The 20,260-nt window shown below is 44.4% G+C and overlaps 1 protein-coding gene across 1 annotated transcript; it reads right to left on the bottom strand.

The window, feature by feature from the left end:
- Positions 1-14,322: 14,322 nt before the first annotated feature.
- On the bottom strand, positions 14,323-16,971 carry LOC104609528 (uncharacterized protein At2g34160-like). The gene is made up of 5 exons (XM_010275857.3): positions 16,731-16,971; positions 15,931-15,979; positions 15,004-15,066; positions 14,843-14,907; positions 14,323-14,712 (listed from the first exon to the last, which is right to left on the bottom strand). The coding sequence occupies exons 1-5, from the start codon at positions 16,866-16,868 to the stop codon at positions 14,611-14,613; spliced, it is 417 nt and encodes a 138-aa protein (XP_010274159.1). The 5' UTR covers positions 16,869-16,971; the 3' UTR covers positions 14,323-14,610.
- Between the last annotated feature and the right edge of the window lie 3,289 nt (positions 16,972-20,260).

Here is a 20,260-nt window from a genome sequence, read left to right as displayed (position 1 = left end):
GCATCAACAAAAATCAAATAATAGCGAAAACCATGTCTTGTAGAGACAAGGGCCCCAAACATCAGAAAATAAAAGTTCTAATGGATACTTTGCAACAAAAGTACTACTAGAAAATGGCAAGGTATGACTCTTGCCTAGTGGACAGGATGGACAAAAAGAGATGTCCTTATTTGAAACTAGAAGTTGAAATAAAGATAAGATGTTGACAGCTACTCACTTGCTGGGGTGTCCTAGCCGCTGATGCCATACTGAAAATGATGCTTTCTCACCAATAAATGTCGATGGAGCTGCAGATGTGCAATTTGTCTTTAGTTGATAGACCCCTCCCTTAATCGGCCCTTGGAGGAGAGTTTTCCCAGTCGCTTTGTCCTTAACAGAGAAGCCAATAGCGTCAAAAATAAAAGTTGCATTATTATCCTTACAAAACTAGCTGACAGAGAGTAAGTTCTTAGATATATTAGGAACTCTTTGAGAATATTTTTCAAGACAATGGACCCAGAATCATTATTCAAAATAGAAGAGCCAATATGAGAAATGTCTAGACCCGTACCATTGCCGATCAGGATATGATCTGTTCCATGATATTCATCATGAAGAGAGAGATTCCCAAGATCTGAAGTCATATGATTGGTTGCTCCAGAATCAGGATACCGATTTTCATCATGAGTAGATCGTGAAGATGAGGTTGTATGAGCTTGCTTGGTAGGCTTATTGGTAGTGAGTTCTAGATAACGGCGGCAAGTAGCTGCTGTATGGCTAGGATACCCACAAAGTTGACAAACTACAATGACGTTCTTGGAATTGGATTTGCTATGGTTATTGTTATTATAGGAAATTTTCTTGGAGTTGTCAGAACTACCATCATTATTAAATTGTCGAGGCTTATAAGAAGAGGACTGATTGTGATTGAAGGTTTTCTTTTTATTGGACAAATTAGCAGAAGGAAAATCCAATACAGATTGTGAAGAGTGGCGCTCTAAGCGCTTTTCAAAGGTAAGTAACAGACTTTGAATTTCAACAAAAGAAAGACTATCTAGTCTAATAGTCATAGAGAGCACAAAGGTATCATATTCAGCAAGTAAACCACCAAGAAGATAATGAATTTGATCAACATCAATGAGAAAGTGTCCAGAAGCAGCTAAAGCATCATATAAACTTTTAATTTTCTGAACATAATTAGTGATAGTGAGAATACCCTTCTTTAGATAAGCTAATTCTAATTTCAAATCATGGATTCGAGTTTTACTGGTAGATGAAAAGAGAACATGAAGTCGATCCCATACCTCTCTAGATGTCTTACAACCAACTACTTGGGCCAGAACTAGCTATGTTAATGAAGATAATAACCAACTTTTATGATCAACTGGTCTTGTTTGACCCATGCTGCATGATCCAGGTTGCTGCGGCTAGATCCTTGGCTACTACCATCTTCCAAGAAGAGTGGAGGACAAGGAAAAGATCCGTCCACATAGCCGTACAAACGATGCCCTTTGAGAGTTGGTATAGTTTGAAAGCTCCAAAGCAGGAAGTTAGTATGATCCAGTTTTACTGAGACTACATTCATAAAACTAGAAAGGGTGACCACCATAATGGTTCAACCATCTATTGATCCAGGCCGCATTTGTCTCTAGAAGACATGAGCAGTGGTGCTTGTTTCTGAAGCCATGACGTTTATCAAAATGACTCTGATACCATATAAGAGCAATCTAATAAAACAATGAGAATGGAATAACTCGGTCAGTGATGACTGATCTCTTAAATCATTTAAATAGAAAAATTACAAGAGGATAACTATCTACAGAAGATAACAATTGCAGAATTAGAGTTTATCTAGGAAATTACATGATAATGAGATAAGGTGATCAGTTCATGATCAATTATCTACTGTGTTGCGGTGACTGCAACTGCAGTTAAATGAACATACAGGTTTCTATTTTTAGTAGTTTTTAAAACCTAGAATCTTACCAAAAATTGGAATTTTGATGTTTTCACCGACCTCTCGTCTCCGTTCTCTGCATTCCTCTCACTGCCTTCTCCCCCCATTCTAACTGCCCAGAGAGCTTCCAATAGGAACAGGGAGGATTAGTAAAGCAAAAGAGGTACTGCATCCCTCAAACTGCCTTCTCGTCCCTCTGCATCCCTCTCATCACCAAAGAGGTACGGCATCCCTCTGCATCCCTCTCACCGCCTTCTCGTCCCTGTTCTTTGCATTGCTCTCATTGCCAAGCCCCCAAAGAGGTATGACATCGGAGAGTGCCATGGCGAGTGCTGGCCCACTCCGGCTGCCGCTGACTTCGGTGCTGACGCTGTCGTGGCCGCTCTGATTGTTGTGCCGAAGGTATCACCTGTGTCTAAAACTCCGACGATCACCTCACTGGTCGAGTCATATTGAGAGAACAGTCCCTCGTTCTTATCTAGTTCGACTCTGGTGTCCGATTGAATAGTATTAAGCTCGTATCTGGCTTCAGGTATGACAGAGAGAAGTAGTGAATAACGTTGTATATCGTAAAATGGACCGAATATAATAAAGGGTAAAATATTAAATTAACAATGCCCGCTAATCAAGTTATTGTTATCTCAGTGATATAATGAGTTTTGGACGTTTTAAAAAGTTACGATGAATTTAAAAGAATTCATAAAAAGTTAGTGAGGGTTGGTTTTGGACAATTATCCTTATTTTATCGTTAATTAATAAATACCCATTAATTGGTAACCAAAGGAATAAATAATTGGTTTCAAATTTAAGTAGCCGGATGAAGTGAGTTAATGCACGTAGTCGAACAGGAGAGGACTAACATAATGGGGCGGTTTGGTAGGGAGTTCCAAACAAATCCAACCTAAATACCTGATAATCCCTTCTTCTTAACACGAATGGCAACTATGGAGTCTACAGTGTTCACTCCATATAATCATTTGGATGTGGAAAGGAGTCCTTACTAATTGGTAAACCTTTCTAAAGCCGTTTTTTAGCATATAATCAATGAAATGAGCTACAATAGATTAATCATTGAAACATTGAGTTTAACATTTTTTTAGTCTTAAGAAGTGGGGTTGAACTCCTATTTCTGTATCTCCCTTGCAAATCTGAAAAACCTCTGACTCAATATGGGACATGAGGAGAAGCTTCAAATGAAAATCTAGAAGAGAATAAGAGATGGGATTAACACAGATATGAAGTTAACATCGGTTTCTTGGTTAGTTAGTTCTTGAAGCATAAAGTAAAAACACAATTTCTAAGTCTGTTAGATTTCGAAGCAAATACGAAGAAATGAGGTTGAACGTAGATTGTGGGTCTGTTGTCAAAGCATGAAATAAAAACTTAGCACAAAGTTGTTGGTAGTCATAGAATTATTATTATTATTTTTAAGTTGAGAGAACAGGCTGTACAAAGCTTGTGACGTAGTGGAAAAAAACCAATTTCGCTCTCTATCATCACTTTCGAACAAGGGAAGAGTCTTCGTAGAATTGTAGTGATTTTTTTCGGAGTTTCTTTTTACATAGTATTGGGGTCATGGCTGAACTGGCCATGAGGCTCTTGGCCATCTGTCACAGCTCGACCACGTCGGTATAGTCCAGCCAAGCTACGACATTGTTAGGATCCCGTCGACCACGTTGGTTATGCCCCTCAGGGATAAGCTTGCCTAACGGATAGGGGTGGGAAGACAACTCCGCCGAGGAGTAGGACTCTACGCCCTGTAACCTTGGTGGGGAGCTCTGCCCTGATTTTCCTGGAAACCTACTCCGATCAGGATACAAACCCTTTGGCTATAAAAATGTACTCCATGCTTAAGGTAAGGGACTTTTGACTTCGAACACCCACGCTACTAATTAGCCCGGACCAGCATCCTTATAGCTCGGCCCGACCATCCACCACCTCCTACAGACTTGATCGTTAGAGTATTTACCCGGGGGTAATTCCTCGGGCCTCTGACTTCTTCTTTGATCGCAGATCTTGAACCACGACCTTGTCCTTGAAGCTCGGCCCCGACCTGCCAGCGAGGACTATCTGATTGTCATCCTCGGTTCATGCACTACCTCGGATTGAGCAGCATCAGATTGGCGCCGTCTGTGGTAACGACAAAAAAATCCTTTCCCAAAAATCTCATTCCTCGCCACGCAACTAAGAAAGCGATTAAGATGCCTAAAACCCAGTCTAAACGATCAGCTGGCCATTCTCCATCTCGGGAGAACCAAGAAGCCACGCAACCTTCAACCGTAGTAGATCTAGCGCAATTCCGAGCCATGCAGGAAAAGGTTGAAAAGATCTTCGAATTCATGCAAACACTAGGGTCTGCCGCACCACCCAACCGGGCTGTCCCCCCTCACACCCCGATGCGCACGAAGGACGACCCTCGGACCGAGGACCCCAAAGCGCGCCGATCAAACGTAAGGGGAGAGTAGTCTGAGCGTATGATAAGACACGACCCGAAGGCCCGCCGCCACTGCCCATTCCCGTGGACGGGACTATCATAGCCAGACACACTAGTCAGCGCGCATCCCCACCAAAGAAAGGCTTAACAAAAGGATGCCGCCCTTCATAGTCTCAGTCGCCGAGTCAAGCTCGGCAAGGATCATCCCGCATGACCAAAAAGGAAGGCCATACACACTACAGCCCCAGGCAATAGAGATGTCGAAATTAAAAAGCTCTGACGTCTGAAAGAGTTAGACCACACTTCTACCCATAAGAGCACAATTCCCGTAGTAGACCAACCTGTGCAGGCCACCGCGCATATCACAAAAGAGCCACCCTTTATTCAGGACATAGTGGATGAGATACCCCTTGTCGGATGGCGAGCCCCCTAATTCGACAAGTACGGCGGGAATTCTGACCCCTTCGACCATGTTGCGGCGCTCAAAGCCCAAATGATGCTACATGGTGCATTGGAGGGATTGATGTGCAAAGCCCTTGTAACCACGCTGCAAGGCCCAACCTTGGCAATGTACTCCCTGCCGCCGAGGTCTATAGCATCATGGGCCCAACTGGAGACCCAGTTCCTGTGACAGTTCATAGGTAGTCGAAAGCATTGGAAAACCTCGGCCAACCTTATGCAGTTTCGACAGAGAAAGTCAGAGTCCCTTAGAGATTACCTGGCGAGGTTCAACAAAGAAGCACTTCAAATCAGGGACTTAAATCATTTAGTTGCGGTGACGACCATACAACACAGACTCTTCCCTTCCCCATTCAACTTCTCCATCTCCAAGAATCCTCCTCAAACGTTGTCCGCGCTAAAGAGCCACACACAGAAGTATATCAACGCTGAAGAGGCCCAGGCACAGCTCAGAGACGAGGATGAGAAGCCCGACAGAAAAAGGAGAGAGAACGGAGAGCGGAAGTCTGAGAGGTCGGACAAAGACCACAAGAGACAAGATCGCCGGACCGACCATAGATCTCGCACCCCTCCGCCGACCTATCGGAATTTCACGTAACTTAATATTCTGTGATATGAAGTTCTGATGCAAATCCATGACCGCAACTATGTCAGGTGGCCTGAGAAGATGAAGACGCAAAGTAACAAGAGGAACCGAGACAAATATTACGAGTTCCACAAGGACCACGACCACGATACGAAGAACTATTTTGACCTACGTAACCATATTGAAAATTTAATTAGGTGTGGTTATCTCAGCGGCTTCATAGACAGAAAGGAGAAGTCAACCCAAGAGGAACGAAGAGCGGACGAAGCTCGATAGCCCCCACCCCGAGGCCCACCAGCCGGTGTCATCCACATGATATTGGGAGGAACCGCCTCCGGAGGGGAAAGCAACTCGGGACGGAAAAGATATGCTCGACTGTGCAAGATTGACGACCGAGGTCATGGGAGGAGGCGCAACACATCTATCACCTTCACCGATGACGACCTCCGAGGGGTCCAGACACCACACGACGATGCCTTGGTCATCATAGCCAAAGTGACCAACTTTGAGCTACAACGGATCCTAATCGACACAGGGAGTTCTGCCAGTATTGTTTAGTCCCTCCAGCCCACTAGGAGGACAACTCTTCCCCTCTTGATCGGAGACGGTGACGGCCATGGTAGACTTCATTGTGGTGCGTTGCCATCCAGCAACCGAGACATTGATGGCAGAAGCATATGACCTGCGTGACAAAGTAAAGGCACAACACGGCTGATCCGTGGAAGACCTCGTCCAGGTCCCCCTATTTGAGGAAGATCCCGAAAAGACGGTCCAAGTTGGCTCCCTTCTAGGCGACCACCTTCGAGAGGAACTTGTTAGACTACTGAGGAATAATGTTGATGTATTTGCTTGGTCGGTAAAGGACATGCCTAGAATCGATCCCGAAGTTTTCACACATCGGCTGAACGTTGACCCCCGTTACCGACATGTGAAGCAGAAGAAGAGAAACTTCGCCATAGAGTGATGGAAAGTGATCGCTGATGTAGTACAGAAGTGGCTTGACGCCAAATTCATTAGGGAATTCAAATACCCCGATTGGCTGCCCAACTTACTGATGGTGTAGAAGGCCAACAAAAAGTGGAGAATCTGCATTGACTTCACCGACCTAAATAAGGCCTGTCCCAAAGACAACTTTACTCTGCCAAGGATCGACCAACTCGTTGACGCAACAGAAGGACATGATCTCCTAAGCTTCATGGACGCCTTCTCAGGCTACAACCAGATCCGAATAGATCCGAACGACCAAGAGCGAACGGCCTTTATCACTGACCGTGACCAGTACTGCTACAACTTAATGCCCTTTGTCCTAAAAAACGCCGGCGCCACCTATCAGTGGCGGGTGAACAAGGTAGTTAAAGAACAACTCGGTAGGAACGTGAAAGCATATGTCGACGATATGTTCGTGAAGAGCAAAAAGGCCAAACACCACCTGGCTGACCTCCATGAAGTCTTCGACACACTTAGAAAGTACAAGATGAGGTTAAACCCAACCAAGTGCGCCTTCAGGATTGACTCTGACAAGTTTCTGGGGTTTATGGTAACACAAAGAGGAATCGATGCAAATCCAGAGAAGATAAAAGCCATTCTTGACATGCCATTCCCTCGGACCCACAAAGAAGTGCAACAACTCACCAGGAGAATAGTTGCCCTTGGCAGGTTTATGTCCAAGTCTGTGGACCGGTGCCTCCCCTTTTTCAAAGCCCTCAAACGGCCAACGGACTTCCATTGGACAGAAAAGTGTGAGCAATCTTTCAAGAAGCTAAAGCAGTACCTGAGCTCGCCACCCCTCCGGATTAAGCCGAGCCCAGGTGATGAGCTATTGCTCTACCTTCTGGCCGGGGATGAGGTCGTCAGCTCAGTACTGGTCAAAGAAGAGAAACTAAGGTGGAACAAGCTCTACCTTTCGGTCGAGGACGGGTACAGAGGCCGATCTACTACACCAGCAAGGTCCACAGTGGCGTAGAGACCCGATACTCCAATCTCGAAAACTTGGCTCTGGCCCTCGTCACCGCAGCTAGAAAACTCAGACCCTACTTCTAGGCCCATAGCGTTTGAGTACTCACCAGCCAACCCCTCAAGCAGGTGCTACAGAGATCGAAAGTGTCAGGCCGCCTAGTCAAGTGGAGTGTGGAGCTGAGTGAATTCAACATCGAGTACGCACCCCGGCCGACAATCAAATCCCACGCCTTGGAACCGGCCCCATTGCCCTCAGCATGGACCCTCCATGTAGATGGCTCGTCAAACCAGCAAGGCAGCGGCGCCAGCCTTATCCTCTTTGACTCGGATGACGTAGTGTTGGAACACGCCCTCAAGTTCGAGTTCAAAGCATCCAACAATGAGGTTGAGTATGAGGCCGTGATTGCTAGGCTCCGCCTTGCTTTAGACCTTGGGGCACGACGAATCAAGGCCTTCACTCTCAGCTCATGGTCAACCAAATCCACAGCCAATTCAAGGCTTAGACTCCCTCTATGGCGGGCTACATACAGAAGGTGCAGGAGCTCATTCATAGCTCACTAGCTTGCCGCAGACCGACCTTGACTCAATTGTCTGTTTAGACACGTTGGCCTAGCTGAGCATTGTACCATCAGCCATCGTCATCCTTCCAGTGCAACATGGCTCATCTTGGATGGACCCCATAATCGAGTATCTTCGAGAGGGCACCTCCTCGGAGGATCGAGCAGAAGCAAAAAGACTCCAACACAGAGCAGCCAGGTATTGCCTGATACAGAGTCAAATCTACCGCCGTTCCCACACGCTTCCCTACTTGAAGTGCCTCCCCCAACTGAGGTAGACTACGTCCTTAGGAAAATACATGAGGGCATTTACGAAGATCACCCCGACGCACGAACACTAGGCCATAAGGTGCTCCAAAAGGGGTATTTATGGCCGACGATGAAGCAGGATGCTACCCAGTTAGTCCGGAAGTGGGATAGTTGCCAACGTCACTCTAATCTACATCACCAGCCTGCGGCCCCTTTGAGACCGATCACCGCCCATGGTTGTTTGCCCAATGAGGAATGGACATCCTTGGCCCCTTCCCCACCACGGTTGCACAGAAGAAGTTCTTTCTCATAGCAATAGACTACTTCACGAAGTGGGTAGAAGCCGAAGCCCTAGCACGCATCACCGCCCACAATGCCCGAAACTTCCTTTGGCCAAGAATCATTTGCCGCTTCGGTATCCCGTGTGTGCTCATCACAGACAACGGAACATAGTTCACCGACAAGAAGTTCGAGGCCCTCTGTGCCAACCTAAGGATCGATCATCGGGCTACCTCAATACACTGACCTCAGAGCAACGGGTATACCGAGGGAAGGTGGGTTGAGGAGCTGCCGAGCATTCTCTAGGCTTACAGGATGACCCCGCTAACAGCCACTCGAGAGACCCCTTTCAGTCTGACCTACGGGGCCGAAGCCATGATCCCCGTGGAGATAGGATCTCCAATCCTTCGGACCGAGCTCTTCGAGGGACAAAATGACGAAGATCTACGCGCGGAGTTGGACCTAGTAGAAGAAGCTCGAGACCGAGCACATGTGAAGATGGTTGCACAACGGCAGAAGATGGCACGACATTATGATTCTAAGTTAAGAAGACATGAATTCAAGACAGACGACTTTGTTCTACGCAAAGTCGTAGTCCCTACACTAGGAGAAGGAAAGCTCGAACCGAATTGGGAAGGGCCGTATAGGGTCACTAGAGTCCTCGGACGAGGTACTTATAAACTTGAAGACCTCGAAGGTTGACGAATACCGAGGAGTTGGAACTCGGGAAATCATAGGATGTACTACTAGTAGACCCACAAGTAATAAAAGTCTCCTTTTAAGCTACTTTTTCGACCCAGAGGCGTGCCCACGACCACCGCACACACTACACACGCACATGTTAAGTCGCACTACCAACTGAGCTGACTCCGTCGATCCCCAAATGGCTGAGCCCATTACGCCCAGCTCGGAAACACATTATCGAGCAAGCTACTCGACAAAGTTGCCAACGGATGAGCCTAAACATGGAGGAAGCCAAGGCCTGAGGGCGGTCGAGGAACTCTGCACTACTGCCGGCTTAACGGCTAAGGTAGCTGGGAAACGGCTAGCCCGAGAAGGGCCCCAAAGGCTCCCGAGACCAAAAACTGAGCGTCCCATGGCTGAGAGCTCAGAAACCTAAAGATCTCAGACGACACCTCGGTCAGTACAAGACTGAGGACACCAAGGCATAGCCTGGCTGGCTACACTTCGACCAATGACACCTCGGTCGGCACAAGACGGGGGACGTCGAGGCATAGCCCGGTCGACCATGCCTCGGCCAACCATACCTCGGTCAACACGAGACTGGATTGAACCTAGCTTCGATCAACCTCGGCAAACCCTTATAGAGAATTTGGATAAAAGGCATCCCAGCCTTGCGACTCAATGACCAACTCCGGGTGACGGTGAAGGATCCTTCATCGAAAAAGATTGAACCCAGCTGCGAAGGAAGCCTCGATGTACTCGTCCATATGCACCTGCATCTCCTCCGATGCCTTGTACTCATTGATGGCTTCCTTAGCGACCTCTTGCCTCAAGCTGTCCCGCTCAGCCTTAAGCTTGACGATCTCCCTTTTCAGCTCCCTGACAAGACTAGCCTGCTTAGCCAACTGCGCCTTCAGCTCAGCCACCTCCCTCTCCAACACGGCCGACCGCTCCCCAGCAGCTTGGAGCTCGGCCAACTGTGCGTTCTGCCGTAGATACTCAGAGTGTTCCCGCTCGTATGGTGATCGAACGTCTCGGAGATGAATAACTAGCGCGACTGCCGCACAAGCATTCTGTAGACGAATATGATAAGTATATTGAAAAGGAGAACAAAACACAAGGAATAAGAAGAAGAGGATTTACCTAGGCAGCTGACTGCAGTAGCACACACTACAAGGCTCCGCTATCCACCCCGACCGGTTCCCATGCTATGGACATTGTCATGATTCCCCGCAGTAACTGCTCGGGAACCCCGAGCATCTCCAGATTATTGTCTACGTGAACTGACCACCTCGGTATGTGTTGACTCGAGCTATTTCCTGCCTCAATTATCGATGCACCAGCGGGACAACGGACCCCTTTGGGGTCAACCACAACAACGTCGTCCTCCTCGACCTCTCATTGTCGAACTCTTCTTCGCCGACAAGCCGCCCTGTCCTTGGATCGTGGCCGCTCTTCTGCCTCAGGACAAGCCTCCGGTTGCACACCGGCTCGTTCCTGCCTTTGTCGGAGTGCCTTCATCTGACGAACAATTTCTTCCTCGCTGGCCATACTCACACTTGCAACGTAGGATATCCAAGATAAGTACAAAGCAGGCAAGGTAACTTTAACTCGGCAAACAAAAGTAAAGGAAATAAACCGGTCACCCTTTCCATCAACCCGTCGGGCATCAGCATCTCCGAGCATGTGTACGCGATAACATCGATTTCGTGGATCATGCTCCGGGCCGACCTTTCCTCCCAAGTAAGCACCGACCATTGGGGTTGCGGTAGAGTCATCCTCGACCCCCGCAACTCGGCAAGAAAAGGGAGACCCCCGAGGATTCGCACAAAGAAGAATGACTCCTTCCAGTGCTTCACAGAAAAAGGGGCCCTGACCAACGACCGAATATTCCGCCGGGTGGAGAACTATAGTACCCCTGTTGGTGGTGTTTCAGTTGGAGCATAAAGTTCACCATCCCTAGGGTTTAGTCTGATACCGCAGATGACACAATAGGACATAAGGCCGAGCAAAATCCTAAAGGAGTTCAACATTAGCTGCACCGGTTACACCCTATACCAGTTTAGCACCTCGGCAAACCCCTTGCTCAACGGGAACCTCAGCCCAGCCTCCAAGCTGTGCTCATAAACACACAGCTCACCGGGCTGAGCATCAGTGGCCATCTCCCTAGGCAGCGGACACCTCATTTGGTATTCCGCGGGAATGGCGTACATAGCTCGAATTTGAGCCATATCCCAGGGCGTTAGAACGCTGGGCGTGGTACTAAACCGGTGACTTGCCTGAAGAGGAAGCTCCGTCTCCATCCTGGAAGGACCAGCCTCGGCTTGCTCAATTTCGGCAGCCACGAGGTCTCTAAGCTCAGGCTCGTAGGTCGAGCCGTGACAAGAGCTGGAACCAGAACTACTGGAGGACCTGGATGAGGAAGAGGATCGGTGAGACGAAGAGGACATACCGGACAATTTACAGAGCTAAAGAGCGAAAGCTACCGAGCTATCCGCCGAGATGTCTATCGAGCTATTTGTTGAACTGTTGACCGATAAATCTGCCGAGTAGTGAATGCCAAACACTATTGCAAGCAATATTGAGGATAGGGGGCCCCCCTCTTCCCTTTTATAACCATCAGGGGCACAAACCGAGGAGAGATCAACGGTGTAGATGAAGTACCCCTGACAATGCCTCGGAAGGCCAATTGACGCGACCAATAACGTATAACAGGAAGACTTGGAAACCGAAGCGGCACCCTCAGTAGGCAATGGTTGCGCCCATTAATTGCTCCGGTTCAACTACAGTACCGGTCCAACCTTCGACGCGGAGACCCGTAGTATTGGTCCAGTCTGACATAGATCCTCAGCTAGGTCACTCAAATCCTTAGCTAGGCCACTCAAATCCTCGGACTAGGCAGCTTACGGCCACAAGGCCGCGCAGTAGTCTGGCCAAGCACTCCCCCTCCTCGACAGTAGAACTGGGGGAGTGGTTCGGGAACCAAAATTTCGGTTCTTATTTAAGTTCTGCAGTCGACGATCGGAGGACTCCTCGGCAACGACCAACACGATGCAGACGATACGCATGCTCGGAAGTTCCTCAACCGGGCAACGAACCTAGGAAACCTCGTCCCTCAGCTTTGGAATTGGGGGAGTGGTGTTGGGGACATGGCTGAGCTGGTCATGAGGCCCCTGGCCATCTGTCACAGCTCAGCCACGTCGGCACAGTCGGCCGGGCTACGACATTGCCATGACCCCACCAATCACGTCAGCTACACCCCTCACGGATAAGCTCGCCTAATGGATAGGGAAGGGAAGACAACTCCGCTGAGGAGTAGGACTCTACTCCCTGTAACCTCGGCGGGGAACTCTGCCCCAATTTCCCTGGAAACCTACTCCGATCAGGATACAGACCCTCTAGCTATAAAATGGTACTCCATGCTCAGGGTAAGGGACTTTTTACTTCGAACACCCACACTGCTAATTAGCCCGGACCAACATCCCTATAGCTCGGCCTGGCCATCCACCACCTCCTACTGACTTGAGCGGCGGTGTACTTACCCGGGGGTAATTCCTCGGGCCTTTGACTTCTTCCTTGATCGTAGATCTTGAAGCACGGCCTCGTCCTTGAAGCTCGGCCCCGACCTACCAACGAGGACTATCTGATTGCCATCCTCGATTCGTTCACTACCTCGAATTGAGCAACATCACATAGGAAAAATGAGGTTCTTTCAGTAATATGGAATAAAGGAAGAAGGAAACCATTGTGATAGATTTCCTATAGTTGTGCATTGGTTGGTTTAAGGAAGTTGTGTTCTGTTACGATTCTGAAATTGATATAGGACCTTGATGATGTGGCTTAATAGGAGGGTTAGGTAAGGGAAAAGGAGGAAAACAAGAGACTTAATGAGAGATGAAGGAAGAGGTAAGAGAGAGCTTAAGGAGAAAGCAAGGTATGGGGAATGGAAAAAGGGGAGGGTGTGTGACATGGACAATATTGTTTTATATAGTACAGATACATAGATATACACAAATAGAGTTTTCTGCTGGAGAAGATATAATTAACTTTGTCCTAAAAGTTGATTAACCCAAATTTAATGTCTCTTTAAAGGGTACCACTATGATGCTAGAAAGACGTGATATTGTAAAAATATATGACCAATCAACCAAATATCATAAACATGTTAACCAATCTGGTGGAATTTATCAAAATTCAAGGGTGGGTTTTGATTGGTCATCATACATTTTCGGCTCTTTAAAAACAATATGACAGAAAATGGGCTCAATAAAATCCCTCAGTAGTTACTAAATAATCAAAATAAATATTTTTATTGCATTAAAGATTGTAAAATAAGTGCGAGATCACATCAACGCCACAAAGGTGTCTCACATGCACATGTCAACGTGCATTGGGAACACATCTCCTGTACCTGTACTTGTCACTGGGAGATGTTCTTGGGATGTACTGTGGGGGCGTGCCCTGTAGGTAGAGGTGTAAAGTGGGCCGTGCCAGCCCGGGGCCATGCCGAGTCGGCACAGCATGGCCCATTGGCGGCCCGTGCCACGGGCTGTGGGCGGTACAACCCACTAGATTGTGCCATGCAGTAACGACCCGTAGACCTAAAACCCAAAGCCCAAAATAACCCGCATGGTCGTACCGAGCCTGGCACAGCCCGCGGACCATCATGCCACCGGCCCGATTTACACTTCTAAAGCACCGATTGAAAAATATTAAAAACACGGAAGAAAAGAAAAAGTGGAAAACTAGCTTTTTAAAATCATCATCCACATGGTATGGCTTTTTGCCATTCCATTCTGTTTGGATATCGGAATTATCATATGTATATATAAATTGGTTTTGCAGGTTATAGCTTCTCATTTAAGAAATAACTTACCGGAGGATCTCACAAATAGGATCAAGGCATTGACGCTGACTCTTGACAAGACATTTCATGTAATTTCCCCATTGCATCCTCATTTTGAATTGCCCAAGAGAGGGGCCCTCCATGTAATTTATTAGAAGTTTGGCACGTATATATAATCAGCCAATTTTTAATTATCCATGCCAAAATATTCATAATTCTTAGAGAGAGGAACTGATTCCTGTGGTTGCATATTTTGAATTCCTTATTGACGATCCGTATTTAGGTGCAGAAGGCTGAAAAGTTAGACCATACTTGAATGAAAATGCCATAGGTCTGTGGTTCAACCATCAATCATCATTTCATTTGTATTGTCGACTAACCAGATTCAGTTACATGCCTACAAGAAACAAGATTACAACTAAAGAAATGAAAAGATGATAGCGAGAAACATAGAAATGAAAGACAGGATCCCCCCGTGCGAAGGTGGTATCTCTAATCTCTTAATTCCTCTTTCATGTTAGCAGCAGTGGCTCTCATTGTAAAGTCCTACCCTCCAATATCAGTCCTAAATGTAATAAAATTTCGTAAACATCAAATTACAGAAAATGGATGTCAAATGTGGTCTCATAATTCCTTCTTGTCATTATTTGTAATCATCTCTGGTGCTGTGTTAGCAGAAGTCATCAGATTATCGAAACTGGTAGCCTTCACCAACAATATTTCAATCTACAAGTGATTAAGAAAATAAATAAATAACCAGAAGTAGAAAACGAATCATGGTTATTTAGATTGCTTCTACTTTGTATGTAAAATAACTGGACAATGAACATCAACACATGAATGCAAACCAACCCACCTTGGCTTTTGGTACCATGCGGCCTTTGGTCTCATCTTTCATGTCAACTGTAGATGTTAAAATTTCTGTTCCATTCATAGAATCACTGGTTTAATACTATCAATTTCCTTAATTCTTGTACAGAAACTAATAGATAGCATTAAGAGAATGAGATTTCATACTCTTCTGGATGGCCATTCTATTGTTCTTCAAAATCTCAGCAATTGTGACAACCGTAGTAATAGCTGAAAACAGATTTCAAAAGTATTAATGAATGTGAATAAGAAAATATTAATAGATGGCTTCCCCACTTTAAAATTAAATAGATGAATACCCCTATATTTGATTGCGATTCTGGGTTCTTAACAGGTTCAGAGTAGGATTGCAACTCTGACAACAGACTCTCCAATTCCACTGTTATAGTAATTAACAAGTGAAACCATCAAAGATCATACTTTTCTTTGTTAATATTAATTTAAAAAAAAATTGAGGTTTAATAAAAATTTCAGTGACACTGTCTAAATATCTTCATATGCAGTTGCTCGGACTACTTACCTAGCATTTCTAGAGGCCACAAGGTTCTTTAATGGCAAATTAAGGACCATATTCATGTTTTTGCTTTAATCTTTTTATGCACTCATGTTTTTACTAAAAAACACAAGAGATAGATTGAGCCATTTTAATAATAGGCTGCCTAGAACTAATGGGTAACAAGCTGCTAGTTGAAGATTGGAAATGCCATAACCCAAGTCTCTCATCCCACCTTCCCCAGGAAAAGTGAACAATGAAAAACAAAGAAAGAAAGAATAGAAGAAGATTAATTAAGCTGCATCTATCTACTTGTTTTACGGTAAAGGTTTATAAAGTTATGTAAAAAATACAATAATGGGCTCAAAATTCTGTTAAGTCGATCTCACACGGAGTTTTGCCTTTCTTCCAAGCAAAGTGATGTTGTGAACTATAAAAAAAAGATCAGAAAAAAGGAGGGAAAAGGAAAAGGAGAAAGTAAAAGAAATATTTCAAAATCAAGAAAGAAAACATGGAAGCATCATAACAACCAGAGATTCGTCAAAAAAGAAGGTTTGGAAGATAGTTCCAAGAAAACTTACCCATGCCCAATGCAGAAAGCTCAACCTCGTCATGCTGCTGTATGTACTTCTGCAAGACAAAAAAGAACAGAAGATGATTCAGTTCGAAAAACTAGTAACTGAATAAATTCTCGCTTCTCGGAAATGTTTCATGCCACCTACCAAAAATAGCATGAATTACCCTTTTTCTGAGAAAGGAATAACAAATACAATATAATTCATCACTCTTGCATAAAGAAAAAGAAGATCAAATGGTTCACATCCAAAAACAAAAGAAAAACGAGCTCTGCAAATGCCCCTAGCTACATACTAGATATCCATGCCTGAACTGCTTTATTAGAAATTCTGAACCAGAATTATACACATGCACGAGAAACGGCGGTAGACAATCTTTTTCTATCATCACCAGGACATTTCAACCATTCAGAGGAATATATGTAGAGAATGGTTCGGATCCAAAAATGAAAATAACAAATAAAAAATTGATCAAGAAAACCCTAGAATCAAATCTCTAGCATTTATTGAAAAGATCTGCCAACAAGGTTATAAAAATAAAAGGAGAAAATCCAAAAACGATCGGAGAGAAATGGAATCAAAGCCAAGCACCTGGACCAAAGTACAGGAATCTCTTTGGTTGTAAATAAATAAAATCCAAGATGTGCAATTCAAGTAATGATCGAAAACCACTACGTATCCAGAAAAAAAAAAGCAAAATCAGAAGATCTTGTATCACATGGATCAAGAACAAAGATGTGAGAAGAAAACCCTAACTCTAGCAAAAAAGAAAAAAAAACGACCGAACATAGAAGAGAGAGGATCACCTTGGCAAGATTGACGTAGAAGAAGAGCGGTTTCTTGGTGTTGGAAACTTGAATTCTGTACTTCCTAGGGCTGGCACTGGCAAGCTCAGTCTTGCCGTTGTCTGTGGCCTGTGCTACTACTAGAGTCGCTTCCTCCATGAAAACCTCTTTTGTAGACTGGATTCTTCTGATCTATCTCTCGCTCGCTCTCTGCGAAATGCTACGAAACTTTGCAACGCTGGAAATGAAAGTGGTATGTAACTGTGAGCGGGTGATTTAAATACACTTCTGACACGTGGATGTGTTTTATTGGATACGTGGCTTTGCGAATCTTGAGATCTTTCTTGGTAGTTAGTGTGATGCGCGAGTCTTCGTTTGGGCTGACTTTTGAGATTGGGAAAATCGTACGGGTTGTTATATAGATTCGATCGGATGAGTGATGACAGATTTTGCCCTCCTTCATTTTCGATAATGGCGATATCCCCCCTGTTTCTCTTTCCGAGCAATTTTTCTTGCCGATGATCCAGCAATTCGGTAGTAGTTCAGCGAGGGCTGGAAATGGGTCGGGTAGACCCGACAGAACCTAAACGAATCAACCCAATTATGTTGGTATGGAGCCTCCCGGGGACTAGCTAGGCCTCTAACTTACGGATTTGTTGTTAAAATGCCAAGCTAGGGGGCTGTTTGATAACAGCTGAATAGATAGAATATAATGACTTTTTTGCTTAGTTTTTAGTAGATAAAAATTGTAAATTAAGAAATAATTTGGATCGGTGGAATGCAATGGTTATTTAGCTGGTTGTGGAATCAATGATAACACTTACATAGGCCCATAGTGAGAGATTTAGGCTCCGTTTGGTTTGTGGGAAAATTTGGGTGGGATGGAAAAAGATGGGATGGGATGGGATGGAAAAGTGTAAAAATTTACCTTTTCATTGTTTGGTTTTATATATGGGAAAATAATAGAAAAACACTATTACAAGGGAGAAGAGAGAAGAGGAAGATGGAGGGAGAGATAGAGAACTCCATGGCTGAAGCTCCAAAGAGGTCCTCTGGCACCGATAGTCCCCCCTCCTCCGCTGGTGCTTAATCGACCACCGCGCAATGGTCCCCCTTCTTCGCACTTTCTCTGTAATAGAGGATGATCAGAGACGAATAGTTGTAAAGCCAGAAACAATGGATGATCGGAGAAACTAGTCAAAACCAGTGAAATGGTTGTCGGAGATGGTAGGAATGATGGAGTATAGCCGTTGTGGGGTGCTCTATTTCACGAAGAGGAAGACGAACAGTAGTTCGTCGACGGAAAGCGAAGATGTAAAGGAAGGGGGAAGAACGGGGAAGTTGAGAAAATGGAAGAACGGAGAGGTACTAGAGGGTAAATGATCCTGGTCGCTGCCGCTAGTATTTCCTGTGTTTGTTGTCAAGAAGACGATGAACAATGCTTTTTTTGGGCATAAAACAAAACACAGAAGAAGAAGAAGAAGAAGAAGAAGAAGAAGAAGAAGAAGAAGAAGAAGAAGAAGAAGAAGAAGAAGAAGAAGAAGAAGAAAGAGAAGAAGAGGGGAGAAAGGGAGTGGCTAAGAGGGGGTGCCGCCGCCGCCGCCACTGCTCTGCTTCTGAGTTTGAACAAGGAAGGGGAAGTAACAGTGGTTTCTCAGTTTTTCCACTAGGGTTGCACTGTTTTGGTGCGACGCCGATTCCACGATTTTGAGATCTAGCATCCCACATTTTTCTCATCCCATCCCTTTATTTCGCTTAAAACAAATAAGAGAAAATGGAATATTTTTATAATATTTCTTTTTTCTCATCCCCATCCCACAAACCAAACAGAGCCTTAATTTATGTTTGGTTCCATGGACATTTATTGAAAAAATGCCGCTATATCAATGCCACATAGGCATTGTTATTTATTGTGCATGAAACCATGTTTATCAAATAAACACTATAAAACATAAACACTTGGATTTATGTGGATGAGACATTTGGGAAAACACCAAATTCTTGTTACCTCAAATGAAATGCTTATGTGGCATACCGTATGGGGTGTTAATCTAGGTGTAAAGTAACTTTATGGGCTGTTACCTAAAACACCCAGGAAATGTCCAACCAAGCAACAAAATCAATAAACGTTTAAAGTAGTATTTTTTGAATAAACATTTAAAGCAATAACACCCCATCTATAAATGCCCATGAAACCAAACACATACTTAATGGTTTGATGCCTATGTATTTTATGATTAGCGTGGGGCATTATCATTGGTTCCACGGCCAGCTAAATTGGCATTGCATTCAACTTTTTTTTTGAAAAGTAGCATTCAACCAATCTGAACTGCACTTTGGAATTTTTATGGTGCTTACATCAAAATTCCAACCAATCAGAATCAGGTTAAAGGTGTACCAACCACATGGTATATTAAAATTTTTCAATGGTTCATGTTTTTACGATGGTACTTATAGTTAAAGATTTTAACAACATAAGAAATGTCATTATAATATGCCCCTTTATTACTGGTTTATTATGATACAGTGACAACTGCATGACATCTCAAAAAGGGTGTTACCTTCTTCAAATTTGAATGTGCCACATCGCCTTAGTGATCATTGCAAATCACCAGTTTTGGTGATTCAAGAAAATGCCTCCCTTCTCCAATCCTACAGCTTATTATTGCATCAACTTTTTTTTTCAAACATCATTGTGCCAAACATGATTTTTAAGCATGTCTATGTTTTTCCTTTATGATGTGGCAAGCTTGTGAAATGGACCTATGAAACGCTCCAGTGAAACACCCTCAAAGTAATCAACCCAACTTTAGCTTTAGAGCTTACAAATTCCATGATAATGACTTATTCACTAAAAGATATAATTATGTTCTACCTGTATTAAATGTATTATTTTACATTTAATTTATGTTTTTTAGTTCTGTTTTAAATTTTTATTTGAAAAAATATATTAAAAATTGCAATTTGAGGCAAAAAATGGCTTTTTGGTGAAAATAGGGGGCAAGGCTCCTATGGTCCCTTGTGTATCTCAAAAATTTGCCCAAAATAAAAAAAAAAACTCAATCGGACGTCGAAGTGCAAAGTTATGGCCTCTCAAAGTTTGCATACACATTTATTGTTCATCTTGTGACTCGGTCACTAGGTCGAACGGGTCAATGGTCCAACTGTCCAGATTAGATGGTTTTTGACAAAGCCAACAGTTTTTAACCGGCTAACAGTTCGAGCGATTCAACCAGTTGGGTCAACAGCGGGTTGAAAACATTGGTTGGTCGTAGTCAAATCAAGTCCCAACCCATTGAAAACCCTATTTATGTGAGCCCTAGATCCACATATAGGTTCATTGTCCTATAAAACTAAGCTTTAACTAGACCTTCACTCTAAATGTATGAGGAAAGAGACCATCCTTTGTTTCCATGTCATGAAAAATTGAGGTCGACCATGGGCCATTGATGCTAGTGGTTCCAAAATATGGCCTAAGGTTTCATCCATTTGTTCCTAATCTTCATCAGTAATGTAGCAACATGTTGTTCTTTGTTGTTTGATAGAACTAG

Source organism: Nelumbo nucifera, chromosome 3, assembly GCF_055504915.1.
Source record: "Nelumbo nucifera cultivar China Antique chromosome 3, China Antique-T2T, whole genome shotgun sequence".
Classification (NCBI taxonomy): Eukaryota; Viridiplantae; Streptophyta; class Magnoliopsida; order Proteales; family Nelumbonaceae; genus Nelumbo; species Nelumbo nucifera.
The sequence above is the reverse complement of the archived record's forward strand: the minus strand, read 5'-3'. Positions and strand labels throughout refer to the sequence as shown.